The sequence below is a fragment of the Saccoglossus kowalevskii genome, chromosome 8, assembly GCF_978046115.1.
Source record: "Saccoglossus kowalevskii chromosome 8, keSacKowa6.1, whole genome shotgun sequence".
Classification (NCBI taxonomy): Eukaryota; Metazoa; Hemichordata; class Enteropneusta; family Harrimaniidae; genus Saccoglossus; species Saccoglossus kowalevskii.
The window spans coordinates 23,765,624-23,779,716 of record NC_140648.1 but is presented as its reverse complement, the minus strand read 5'-3'; the positions used below and the strand labels follow the sequence as shown (position 1 = coordinate 23,779,716).

General features: G+C 33.4%; 3 protein-coding genes across 3 annotated transcripts; 1 reads left to right on the top strand and 2 right to left on the bottom strand.

The window, feature by feature from the left end:
- Positions 1 to 233: 233 nt before the first annotated feature.
- LOC100369022 (IQ domain-containing protein K-like) lies at positions 234 to 6,148 on the bottom strand. The gene is made up of 6 exons (XM_002733290.3): positions 5,846 to 6,148; positions 3,441 to 3,698; positions 2,635 to 2,732; positions 2,235 to 2,287; positions 1,272 to 1,434; positions 234 to 656 (listed from the first exon to the last, which is right to left on the bottom strand). Exons 1-6 carry the CDS (start codon positions 5,898 to 5,900, stop codon positions 399 to 401), a joined length of 885 nt encoding a protein of 294 aa, XP_002733336.1. The 5' UTR covers positions 5,901 to 6,148; the 3' UTR covers positions 234 to 398.
- Positions 6,149 to 6,158: 10 nt separating this feature from the next.
- LOC102810381 (uncharacterized) lies at positions 6,159 to 9,073 on the top strand. The gene is made up of 3 exons (XM_006814674.3): positions 6,159 to 6,307; positions 6,952 to 8,102; positions 8,599 to 9,073. Exons 2-3 carry the CDS (start codon positions 6,966 to 6,968, stop codon positions 8,926 to 8,928), a joined length of 1,467 nt encoding a protein of 488 aa, XP_006814737.1. The 5' UTR covers positions 6,159 to 6,307; positions 6,952 to 6,965; the 3' UTR covers positions 8,929 to 9,073.
- Positions 9,074 to 10,071: 998 nt separating this feature from the next.
- Positions 10,072 to 13,596, bottom strand: LOC146739459 (uncharacterized). Its single transcript, XM_085502801.1, has one exon. It carries the CDS (start codon positions 13,594 to 13,596, stop codon positions 12,112 to 12,114), a length of 1,485 nt encoding a protein of 494 aa, XP_085358927.1. The 3' UTR covers positions 10,072 to 12,111.
- Positions 13,597 to 14,093: the final 497 nt, after the last annotated feature.

Genomic DNA, 14,093 nt, shown 5'->3' with positions numbered 1-14,093 from the left:
TAGTAATCAGTCTGCTCAATATCACACTTTCACCCAGAGAATAATTTTAGGAAAGTTTCTGTTTCAGCAGATTGATAAAATTTTGATCTGTATAAATTTCACTGAAATTTGGAAAATAATTTTGATTTCATATTACAGAATTATGTTTTCTCAACAAGTTGTATTGAATGTTTCATCTTGGTTGATACAAGTCACAGACAAATTTAAAAATGTGTTAATCAATTTATCACGCATTGTTCTTGTAAACTCAGATTTATTACAAATAAAATTTATTTCTTTGTACAAGTGTTTTTTTTTTTTTTGCATGAACTCTAGCGATATGAAATACATATTTACAAAACAAAGCCAAGAAAGAAAACATTACATATAGTTTACAACCATTTTGAGTATTTTTTTATTCAAGGGATTGGACTTTGTTGAGTTTTTGATGAAGCTCTAGATAATGATGATGGTGTTTTATATCCAGCTGATCTTGTTGGGCTTGGAGATTTCTTTACATCCACACTCCGTCTACTTGCTGCTCCGACTTCCTCATCACTATCTGGGGGTTCATGTTTCTTCCAAAAGTTTTCTACTTTAACTGTAATGTCTTCATTTTCTTCTCTCAATTCACGCTGCCATTGTCTTAATTCTTGTACTTCCTCTTCTCTTCTGACCTATTGAAATAAGAGAACATCGAGAGGGTTAATCCTACAGCAATGTACCCAAAGTCATTTAACAGTGTCAAAATTTGGTTAAATGTTGCATTAGTCCCTATTAAATTAAATCTATATATTAGGATACGCAGAAGACTAGATGGCAAGAAGAATTTGAAATAATGTGAAGACAATCTCACAAGTAGCTATCCCACTGAATCTTGAAGGTTATATGTATCAATTCCCAACAGCAAAACCTGCTTGGCCAACTTTTTCAATAGTTTCAAACCATGACACTTGGTCACTCTTTAATTTCAGAAATGCTGGACACAAAAAGACCAAATCTGGAGTTATAGGACAGAATAATGGGTCAAATGACCACAAGTGGTATAATACCAAATGCTGCCAGTAAGTTAATAATCAATGTGAATAAATACTGCATGCTTGACAGTACTAAAATGCCTCACTACACATCGTAGTGCATCTTCCACTTGGCCACAGGGCATCCCTCAAAAAAAGAAACTTAATAACTAATCTTATCAGAGACTGAGAAACTCATCCACAGGAGTTCACAAATGGAAATACAAAACCAACACCATTCTAAGATTAAGCCTGAAAATAGACTGAATTTCTTACCAGATAGCCTCTGTAAAATGACTGGATAACAATAGCTGCTTCTTCTTCTGTCCATATTAATGATAAAGGTAGTGCAGGACGAGGGTTTTCTTCTAAAATTCTTTGTACAAATGGGATTTCATCTATTGTATCATTCTCACGACCAAAGTAATTAGGATTGTGCCTGACATGAAAAACAAACAGAAACCTGATCAGTTCATGATGAAGAAAAAGACCAAGGACTACCTACTAATTTTGTAAATATGTCGGGACTGTAGACAAATGTACTGACAATTTTTTAAAACAAAGTAGGTAGTCTTACAACATCCAGAGAAATCTCAATGACAGTGGTTTGTATTGTAAGTTTCAATTAAATTAAAGTCTGTCTAGTTCAGCTGTGCAGATAAAGTTCAGTCTGACATTAAAAATGCAATACCGATAAGAACAATTCTTTTTTAGTATTTTTGTTGACACTGTATATTGATATTGATACATTGGACTATGATACCCAAGTTGTTTTTTAGTGAAACAAATCTACTAAAATATGTATAATATGCAGTTGTTGTTCTGGTAAAATGCCTAATAGTGGTTTTGATTTTTTATTTAATGAAAACTGTTCTGTGTTTGTAAACACAACATTTATAGTTTATGATAACTCAATTTAATTTAATTCAATTTGAACAAATATTAAAAAATATATCATATTCCATCTCTATTCCATATTTTAAAGGGCAGTGGTTGTCTAATGCGGGACTCATAGCGATGTATACAACAAGTGTAAAATACATTGTTTACATGATATTCAAACATACTGCGTGAAGACCACCACCTTTTAAGGGAACAATTATACTACAAGTCTAAAAATTATTATACCTTGTGTACAAAAAAAACACAATGCTTTGAGAATAGAAATTACAATAGAAAGTAATTCGAGAGAGTTGATACCCTGGCCTGTTAGAGTTAAACAAATGAGTTAAGTATTACCTCCAAAGATATTCAGTTAGATAGTCTAGACCATTGAATCTGAATCTCTTTCTCTGTAAATATATAAAAACAATGTACACGCCATGTTATTGATACAATCAATGAAGCCGACTACAGTACGTCTCCAGAGACGACCAGACTCTTGGTACATGCACATTATTTCTCAAGGTAATGCACCAAATAGGAAACATAGTTTATTATGGGTTCCTCAAACCCAGAGGACCATAAAATATAAACTACTCTATTGGAAGCTCGGGCCTTGTTGAAATACCGGTACTAGAAAATATAGCAGTAGCCAATGTGAGCACCTTCCATACATTAAAGCCACATAATTTTTAGAAAATTACATAAAAATTGCACCAAAATTATGGCACGCATTACATTGAAACTGTATCCTCACCTCAAAACATTTTTGTTCTCTTGCTTCTTTTAACATTTCCAACAAACCTGGTAATAAAACTGGGAAAACATAGTGTTCCAAGTATTCCCTTGGGGTACCTGGAAAACAAAAGAGGTAATATTATCATACAAGTATCAGCATGCATAAAGATATGATTCTATACTTTCACTGATGAAAAATAATACTTTGCCAGTGTGGCCTGAACTATTCATTTTCATATTCGTTATTATATGCATAGTACAGAATCAGTTGTACAGCTTGACAGAAGACAATTTTTAACTATGACGTGATCATGGAATGTTCAAGTAAACATATGCCCAGTAATATAAATATTAAGCATTAAATACTAAAATAGAACAATCAGTGTCTTGTAAATATTTGTCACCAATATGTACTTTATGTACTCTGAAATCAAGAAAGGCATGTTATACTTACAAAAAACTTATAAACCCAACTGTTTTCAAGTTATATCTGTCTCATTCAAAACCAAATGAGACAATTGGAATGGCTTAGTCACTAGGCAGACCCATTCTGTGTAGTGCCCATGAGTAATTACAACATGCTGAAATAGCTAACATTTGTGTATGAACTCATACAATGGTACAACTGCCATTTTCATGTATATTTAAGTTTATAACTAACTTATACACGCTTTAGCTGACTTCAGTATATTGTATGTTACAGGCACATTATAGTTTTGTCTAGATTCAAAATGAAAAAATGTACCAATGATAAATAAATAGTTTTTTTTTTCTAACTTTTGATGAGAATTACATGAACCTTAATTCTGACTTGCATATACTTACATGTGTCTTTTGGTGGAGGAGGTGGTGGCGGTGTTGGTGGTGACTTGGGAGGTTTTTCTAATACTGTGTGTCCAATTAATGCAGGGTGTGAGACAGCCGGGTCAAAATCTGTTGTTGTGTCACAATCTATGTCAATCTGCTCCACCATTTTACCATAGATCACTGGAGTATGAGTAGCCGGGTCAAACTGAATTATTTCAGTCGTGACTGAATCTGTGTCATCTTCTAGCTTGAAAGGTGGCCTCTTCAGTGAAAATTCTATTCAACAAAATGAGTATAATAATATGGTTCATAAATGTGAGGAGTACTGCATGTTTTTACTCAAAGATTAACACAAATGTACATGCTGCAATAAATATGTAAGAAAGTTTAAATTCAAAAACAACAGACTGTTTTGTTTTGTTTATGGTGAGCATAAAAATACATAACCTCAAGAATCAATGGATTGACCAACCCGATCACATAAACCTAGACGTGGTGTAGTTAATCTGTACATCTGTCACTGTAACGCCATAAGTTACAGCGTACCGTAATTTTGCAGTATTTTACGGGGTATTTTCATCCTACAGATCCTAGGAAATGTGAATTCCAAATATGGAATGATTACGCACATAAGCGTCCTCTACCCGGTAATAATACAAACAAACATGGCTGCCACCAGAGTTTGAATGGACTCTACACAAAGAAGTTCACTGATTCTGCTCTAAGCTTGTTGGATTTCGGCATTCCCATAATGTATCCTTGGAAGGAAAAGATGTATAATAATAAGGTTATTACGGTACAAGAATACCTCAAAGTATGCATTCAGACTGTACGCCGTCACATCAATCTCTGGTGCATGTCGATCGATACTCCCACTGTACTGTCTTCATGCATACTTTGACGTATCCTCATAATAACCGCATATTATTGTACATCTGTCACTGTAACTCCAAAAGTTACAGCGTGCCATAATTTTGCAGTATTACACTGTATTTTCATCCTACCATATTAGGAAATGCTAATTCCAAATATGGAATGATTACGCACGTAAGCGTAATACCGGTAACCTCATAATATTCACACAACAGTAAAGTTTTAACCCTGATGCATGTGTATCCTCAGATTGCTATGTGTATCTTCAGGCCACTGAAATATATCTTTATTTAATCTTCAGAGTTTTTCATTACTTAGGTTTAAAACATTTGAGAAGTAATGGCAATGATGCAAGATGGATACACATTGTGTGAGGATGAACTCACAAGTGAATGAGAAATTTGTCAGTAGAATATTAACTGGATGGTCTTGGTATTAAAGATTACATAACTTCTTATTCAATAGTCAAAACAAAATGTGATATTTGAAGTTTATAATAATAATCATATAGCCAAAACTCAAGGATTTCATAAGCAATTATTTATTGCACCAGTGAGTTGCTTGTTACTCACCTGGATTTTGGTGGGAGTGCTCCAAAGCCAGTTGGAACCTGGGCCCAAAAGGATTGATGTTGAATGCTTTTCGCTAAAAAATGGCCTAAATTTTGCCAAAATAGCTTAAAATCATAAAATGGGGTGGTCAAAACATGTTCAGCTTGACCGTAAAAATGGGAGTACACACCAGACACATGCCACACCCCCCGGATTTTTCACAATCACAAATGTTGCATCTCCCACATAGTTTAGTCTACAACAAGGGAAATAGAAGGTTGTTCTGGTGTTGTGTTACCCATGGAGCTAAAATAATTTTAGCTCCATGTGTTACCCAAAATATCACTACACTGTATTATGTTACGGTTGCTGAACTATTAAAAGGGTCAGTATTTATTTATGTTTTTTTTTTAATCTGATTGTAAATTTTTGGTCGAATATTCATGTTCCTGTTGGTGGATATCAAGCAGATTCTATTCTACATGTATTTTATGTTGTTGTTTGGTCCCTGCTGGAAGAGCAATGACTGTGTGATGCAAAACCATTTATTTTCACCGACATTTAATTTTCACTATTTTAATGTTTTGCGCATATTCACTGTATTTTAATTTCACGATTTTGACAAGGAAACATTAATGTTTATTGTTATATCTTACGAAAATAGCGAAATTAAAACCCAGTGAATAATTAATGCATTTACAGTCTATGATCGTGTTGTTTGTTTTTGTTTTCTTTTTTTGTTTTGGAAGGAGAGTGGTGAATACCGGTCCATATACTCCTGTCTACACAACACTTCACTAAACAATTATAATGTTTTAACCCCTTTTATTCTGGCACTTATTTATTACTGATTTTTCAAAATATAAATGCAGAATGTAACTTGGCCGTGAGGAAATTCAAGTTTTCTACCAAACGTTTTACTTGTCATGTGCAGCTAAATTTGATATGCATATTGTGTAAAATTCTATTCGAGACTGATAATTTCGAATAGCAACATACCTTTGCAGATTTCTTCCCAAATATTTGGTTCTTTTTTATCCTGTACGACCGACATCTTGAATCCGTAGCTTGTTGTTGATCTGAGCCTGACAACACACGGAGATAACAATTGTATACTTCCACGTTATAAAATAGTACGTAAAAACGTCAACAGTCCTTTTTGTTGCGCGTCGTGTCACAATATTTTCTTATCATATAAGCATTCCTGTCGTCCAATTTATAATTGAGATAAATTTATACAAATATTGCCCAAATAAGCTCATACTACAAACACGAATTCACCGGTAAAGTGGTCTGGTTACCAAGGCCTTTCTGACCTTTTAGATAGCGGGCGCTGTGAGGTCAAGTGGTAAAGATCATAAGAATTTGTGAACACCAAACACGTGTGAATTCCATGTGTAAAAAGATATCAGCTTCGCCAACGATTACTTTGTGGTCAGAGAGTGAAATAACCATTTACAAGTAAGTACACATGCCGATTACCCGAATTGTTTCTGTTTTATAAGAATAACAGAAAGACAATGTATAGGACTTGTATTCGCACGGACAGTCAAGCCGTGGACTGTTATTGACCGTGACAATGTATTCGAAATATAAAACAGGTAAATCGAAAAAAATAAATAATAAGTGGAATCCCATTTTAGTGTAGTGCGTAATGTATCAAGTCAAACAAAGCTGCAAAGATGCCAATTGCATGTATTTTATATGAAATAAATATAAAAAATGTATATCTTAGTTTATAAACATATTTATATAGAATTTGTAAATACATGTACTGATCATCAGCTTTCATTCAAATATTCAATAATAATTGGCCGAGAGCTCCACATTGCTTTGGATCATCCACTTATTCAAAAAGGAAAACCTTGCTGAGTGGATGATATTGAACTAGTTTATTGATATCAATTGAACTTGTGATGATGTAGCCATATCATTTCTGGATTTGGCAATTTGAATTCTAGCAGTCATGTTGATTCATAAAATGATATATTTATAAAATGTTTATTACATCCCCAGCTTTATGCCTTTATGTATACAACAAATTTAAAAGCCGATAAAAATAAAATAAACAAAAGTATAATTAAATTAATTTTGCTGATTTATAGTTGCTGCTGTTGAAATGACGAAGAAGAACAAGAAGAATTTGGATAGTATTTCCAGTTCTAAAGAATCCTTAAATGAAGATGGAACTAAGCGAAAACGGAAACATGAAAGAAATGATACAGTTGCCATGGAAACCTCAAAAAAAGATGATGAATATGACAATTCTTTTAGATCAAGCAGTAAAAAGAAAAAAAAGCGAAAAGAACGTGGAGAAGAAATGAAGATTATCGGTGTCATACAGAAAGAAAATAAAAACATCTCTGATCTTGGAAGCCAGGATTTAGTTTCAGAAGCTAGTATTAGCTCGAAGAAAAAGAAAAAGAAACAAATGGATGAAGATGTGAGTAAAAAAGCAGTTAATTCTGACAAAAAGTCTAAAAAGTTAACAACGCAAGACCATGCTGATTTAGGAAATGAAGAATCTGGAAATGAACAAAAGAAAAGCAGGAAAAAGAAGAAAAGAAAAAGCAGCAAGGATGATACAAATAATACCATACAAAATGATGTGGAATCTCAAAATATTGGAGAAAAAAAGCAAGATAAAAAATCTAAAAAAAATAAACATCTCCAAGAAGTATTCGCAGAAGATGGGTCTGTGAATGACTCCAGTGCCTGTCATGATATGGTTGAGGAATCAAAGAAAAGCAAAAGAAAGACAGAAAAAGATAAAAAGTCTTCTGAAAAACGAAAAAGAAAACAGGACCAAAATGAAGATCTGAAATTGTCCCAAATTGATGCAGAAGACATTCATTCTGGTACATTATGCAAAAAGAGAAAGAAGAAAAAGAGAGAAAAGATGTCTGAAGAAGAAAGAATAGGAAAGCAACAAAAAAATGAGAAAAAGAATTATCAGGGATGTGATCAAGTTGAGATGAATACAAAAAAGAGAAAGTATGATCCTGGTGATGGGGATGATAATGCTTTCCAAAAGAATGCCTGCGTCATGGCAACAGAAGAAAAGAGGGAAGTTGAAAAGATACTGAACCCGAAGAAAAAGAAAAAAAAGAGCAAACATAAAGATGAACCCGAGGTGGACCAACTGAAAATTAGAGCTCCAAATAATACAGATGAAAAATTAAAGAAAAATAAGAACGATGCAATAAAATCCGAGACAGTTGAGAATTCATTGAATGGTAAAGATAATAAGATGAAGGTGAGAAATGACTAAACATTAATAATTCTATTACTATTCAATACAAAAATGATAAAACCTCTAAATTATTTACTGTCATAGTCAAACTGGCAAACATATCATAATGTATCCCAAGTTTCATTAGGAATACGCCATTGACAATTTAGAGGGGAGATTTGAAAAACATTCTGAACATATAAACTTTTGAATTTTTTTTTTTAAAAATCTACCAGTAATCAAGTTCAAAATCCAGTGAAAAAAATAAATATTTGCAGACCTTTTCTACAAACTCCCCTCCTTGAATTTTTGATGGTCAACCCTTTTATTATGATTTTCAGAGCTGAAATATATACTGTAAAACACATTGAAATAGCTACATATCATTTTAGCTAATTTGACTTCATGCATGAATTGGGAGAATATATTTTATTTTAAATTAGCCAATTCTTTAATCATTCTTCATATGTAATTATAACATTGAACAAATTCTACACTGAAACATTCTCTTTTCTTCCAGAGTAATACGTCAATGGGGCAGTGGAGCTCAGCTACTTTTGACACATCACAACAACAGAATAAATTCTTCAGACTCATGGGGGGAATGAAGAACCAACCCTCAACTAAAGATCCTCAGAATGCAACTTCAAGATCAAATTTCGCTCTGAATAAAACCATGGCAACAAAGATGAATGAAAAACTTGAAAAACAGTTTGAAGTTGCCATGGAAAAGAAATGGGATATAAAAAAAGGTTTCGGCCTTGGTTATTCTGCTCCGGAATCTGTGAACAAATCTAAGAAATTTTATATTGATAAGAATGCGGTGAAATCATTTAAGTTTGAAGACTGAATTGTGTTCATTTTCAATTGTATGTATCTTAAATATGTTAATGTATAATTATAGCAATAATTACCAGGCTTGTTTATTCATTTATGTGACTTTCAACTAAGCTTATTAGATCTGGTAGCTCAAACAATAAAACTTGTGATACAGATGTCTTTCTTATTTGGGAAACTTTTTTTTTTTTGTTTACATTAGACAAAGCAGTGTAGTGGTTGACTAAGGTAGTATCACGTTGCAGAATGCAGACATTGATTACTGGCATTTCGGGGCAGTTAGTTACCTTCCATAAGACAAGCAGGAAAAAACATATAAAATAGTTACTAGGACAAATATTGTAAAGTACATATTTGGGGGAAAATGAGAATGCATCAGTTAATTGTTACAAACTGCCTGAATGCAAATTGTCCATTTCTTACCGACTGATTTAATGAATGCCAAAAATTTTGCGGGGGTGGGGGTTGGTTGGTATTGAATCTTACAGTTGCATTCAAGTATCATGATCTAAGGGGAAAGTACAACTCACTACTTTTAATTGATACATTCAGGAGTCCAACCAACAATTTTCAGATTGACAAGTTATTTGGATGCATAGGCTAAATGATCTAAGCAGGTGTTATGTGATGCAACATGTAGTTCGCTATGATACGTATATGAAGTCATGCAACGCACATACGGTTTCACAACCCCCCCCCCCAATTGTACTGTAGACAAAAAAAACCTTATACTCATTATAGCAAGTATGGTAACTCGTATGCTAATGGTTGTTTAGGGACTCGATACTGGTAGTACCCATGTCTTGCAGGCATCACTTTTACTAGAACCTCAACCCAAACGAACCAACATCATCGTAGGTAACTGTCTGTTGAAGACTGATACAATGGACACAATTAGATTGTGCTGATACAATACAAATCAAGGTGGTAATCTTGTAAACTTCATATCAACCCACAATCAATTAAAATACATTTTTTTCAGATGGTTAAAGGGGTGTAGTCATCTAATAAATTACATGGTTTACTTACAAATGTAAATAAAGTATTTTATTATAAATCAGTTGAGCTGCAATAGTACTTGCAGTTTACCAAGTCATGAAATTTAATCACTCAAACTGGTTCTGACATTTACCGGTATAAAAAAAAAAAAAAAATCTTTTAAATTTATAACCTTTGTGTTTATTTCAAAATGAACAAAATTTGTAAACATTCTTTTTTTTTTAATTGCAATACATAAACTTCAAACTTGCTTGGTATAATCCTGTAGAAAATGATGTGTAACGATTATTTTTATTTGATAACTTAACTAAAATTCCATCTAAGATGTACGAGAAGCATTCACTGTGTCAGTATTTTGATGAGCAGCCCATCAATGTTTTCCAAAGTTTAACAATAAAATCAATATTCTGCTATAATGCAGTATTCTAACTTGTGGACTCTGAAAGAATCTTTACCAAGATCTATGATTCAACAGATCAATCAAGGTACTTTCTTTTTACTGGCTTTAGGTTTTTCAGGTAAAGCACCTTCATTGATATATTAGTTATGTGCAATTTATCTTTGCCAATATGTAATTATTTTAATAACAAATTTAAAAGTTCTTAAGTGTGCATTTCATTTGGGAATTTAAATTTGAAGAATCATTGTCACACGCAACGTAATATTACCGTAATCGGTATAGTACAGGTGTGATGGTTCAAATACGAAAATGGCAACAGTAACACTTCCCTGGCGGCGATGATAAAATACGAACACGGAGCCAACAGATGAGGTTTCAACTGGTACTGGTATTATTATACTCTGCAAACATCAAGTACAATAACGCGGTAAAACTCCAATGACTAGATACTTAAACTCCAATACAATTCAACGAGATCTCTGATCTGAACTTTGTGCTGAACAACTCCCCTATATATACCCGCACTGTCTATAAATAGACCATTACATCAGCATACATAACGAGTCTGGAACTTACTACAAATTTCTAGAATTTTCCATTATCTTCTATTGCCTCCTACAGTGTTCTATTACCTATTCAACCAGTTTCTAAAAAAAAATCTACAATATTCCACCCAGACACAGTACGGTTCTAGAACATTCTCAGTGAAACTGAAGTGGTAAATAAGTCGTATACGACAATCATAACAAAAAAAATAGCAAACATACTAGACCTGCAGCATTAAATACAATCAGTCATGGATTCTTCTATAGAAAAACAGAGATGACGCACAGTAGTTTTATTTTACTAAACAATCAAATGCAAACTTTGTAAAATGATTTATCAGTAAAAAGCTCAATAAAACTTCAAATTTGACACAATTTGGTTAAATTTTTGTACAGTGAAATAAAGTTATGTCAGTACTGGTGTATGCATTCTTATTGCATGTATTGTACTTCTACTTCAATCTGTTACACATGTAGCAGAATCCATAGAAATGTTTGTGCAGGCAGTGGATTGCTGAATGTAAATAACTGAGTATAATGTTATGAATAATGTTTGCACAGTCTCTTTAGAGACGACTTGTAAGATTTATTTTATTTCATAGTATGAGGCATGTACATATCAAGTGAGAGGTGCTCATCATTTTTTCGCTTCATACGTCCACAATCAGACTGATATATCCCACAATCTTTTTAGTTAATATTTGTTTCTTACCGTCTTAGTGAGACTCGTTTGAATAGACATTTATAAGACAGATATATCCATTGAAGCCAGTTTAACTGTGTTATTCCTTCTTGCATGTAGGATTCTTTCCTATATACATGCTTTTTTTAATTTTTAATGTTTGAATGGCTGCAATAAAGCAAATGCATGTGCAAATGTGTGGCATAATTTATACATAAGTTAGGAGGATCCGAGGTGCAGGTGACAGCACAGTCTGATGCACATAGATGAAACTAACCGGAAAGACATCATTTTCAAACTAAGATTGAAAAAAGATGAATAATCATATTGTAAAATTGTTTTCTAAATAATCTGCTTATTGTAATTGATTTAATGATGCTAATTAGGAAGCTAGGCTTAGAAAAAAAAGATTTGGTTCCAAAATATCAAATTTCATTGCATGGATTGGATGTCTAATTCTATGAACCATATGCTATAAAGCTCTGTTTGTGCCACATTTAGGTGAAATCAGTCCAGGATATGTCTACGAAAACAGTGATGTTGTCCAAACTGTGATCAACATCATTTCTTCTAAAATGAGAAAGCAATTCTGAAAGTTTCCTCAACACTGTTCTCGTTTTTGTGTTGACGCAGCAACTGGATTTTCCAAGTGTTCTCATTTACCATAATTCTAGCTTTCAAATATTCTGCTAAAACTGACAGTCCAATATGTTGTTTTTCAGAAAACATCTTGTTCTTTCTCCTTCGAAATCCTCCAGTTTTTGTTATAAATTTCTTAACATCAGCGACAGAAGTGTAATAGTGACTCATCTTAACAGGTTTTCTTTCATGGTCACCATCACTATGTGTTGCTGTGTGCTGTTTGAGATCATAGGCATGGAGATAACTCTTCTCACATTGTCGACACTGGAATGGTTTCTGCAGAATATGAGTCATCATGTGTCGTTTGAAGTCACTTGAAAGAGAGAATCTTTTCTCACAATGTTTGCAACAAAAGGGCTTATCTTCTTTATGTGTTTGCATGTGCTGTTTTAGTTGACTTGACAGGCTGAAACTCTCCTCGCATAGTTGGCAGTGAAATAGTTTATCCTCTGTATGCTTTATCATGTGATTTTTCAGCTGACTTCGCCGATCGAAATTCTTCTCGCATTGATGACATTTGAATGTTGTATATCCTTTATGTGTCATTTCATGCAGTTTTAAATCATGTGACTGTGAAAATATTTCTGTGCAGTATTTACAAGGAAAAGGTTTATCACCCGTATTTGTTTCCATATGTTGTTTTAGCTTACTTGATCGGGTAATTCTCTTATCATAGCGAAGAGTTTTCTCTTGTGCATGCATTAACACTTCATCTTTTGGATGTCCGGAATCAATAGAATGTTTAAGCATGTGTCGCCTAAGAAGACTTGATCGAATAAAAAATTTTTCACACTGATGACACTGAAATTGCCTTTCCATGTGTGTTCGCATCACGTGCAGTTTTAAACGATTTGAACTACTGAAACTGCTCTCACAGCGTTGACAATGATATTGTTTATTTCCATTGTGTATTTTCAAGTGTCTTTTAAGATGACTTGACAGACTGAAACTCTTATCACACTGTTGACATGCAAATGGTTTTTCACCTGTATGTGTTCGCATGTGTCGCTTTAAATCACTTGATGTTGAAAACTTCTTCTTGCATGTCTGACACTGGGCAAGTTTAATTCCTGTATGTATTATCATATGCTGCTTTAGATTAGACTCTTGCGTAAATCTTCTGTCACACTGTTGGCAATGAAATGGTTTTTCCCCTGTATGTGTAAACATATGCTGTTTTAGATGACTTGACACGGTAAAACACTTCTCACACTGTTGGCATTTGAATGCTTTTACACCATTATGTACTAATAGGTGTCTTTTTACATGGCATGGCCGTTTAAAAGTTTTCTCACACCGTGGACATTTAAATGGTCTTTCATCGGTATGTGTCCGCATGTGTCGATTGAAATCACTTGATGTGGACAATTTCTTCTTGCATTTACGACACTGAACCAGTTTAATTTCTGTCATCATGTGTTTTTTTTAAACCATTTGAGAGGGTGAATCTTTTTTCTGACAAGCAAAATGTTTTTCCCCCCACACGTGTCGTCTTGGAAAATTTCAGATTCCTCAAACAGGTCTAAATGTGTTTTTTTCTGATTTAAATCCTTTGTTATGAAATAATTTTTTCTCAGCCTGACAACTTCATTTTTAAGTAAATGAAGCCACAGGCAGTATTCTCTTCTTCAAAAATGTTGCTGACTGTGCAATTCTTCAGATCCTCATGTCAGTCTAAGGTCGATACTCACTGCACTGTGATTTTTGTAATACATACTTTTCATTATTAATTAAGTTGTACAATGACACTGGTAGAACAGTCATTAGTTTCATTTATACTGGAGGGGAAGTCCAAGATGCCTGAAATAAGATAAATAAAATGTTATTTTATGTTATAAAACTAGATGATGCATATACATGGTTAATGAGAATCAGTGATGCCGCTACTGTAAAATACTTTATTTTAGCTG

Coding starts and splice junctions, on each gene's coding strand:
- LOC100369022 (XM_002733290.3), bottom strand. CDS start 5,900: ATGTCGGTCGTACAGGATAAAAAAGAACCAAATATTTGGGAAGAAATC. Junction 3,699..5,845: donor TTGGGAAGAAATCTGCAAAG/GTATGTTGCTAT, acceptor TTTGTTGAATAG/AATTTTCACTGAAGAGGCCA. Junction 657..1,271: donor CATTTTACAGAGGCTATCTG/GTAAGAAATTCA, acceptor TTATTTCAATAG/GTCAGAAGAGAAGAGGAAGT.
- LOC102810381 (XM_006814674.3), top strand. CDS start 6,966: ATGACGAAGAAGAACAAGAAGAATTTGGATAGTATTTCCAGTTCTAAA. Junction 8,103..8,598: donor GTAAAGATAATAAGATGAAG/GTGAGAAATGAC, acceptor CTTTTCTTCCAG/AGTAATACGTCAATGGGGCA.
- LOC146739459 (XM_085502801.1), bottom strand. CDS start 13,596: ATGACAGAAATTAAACTGGTTCAGTGTCGTAAATGCAAGAAGAAATTG.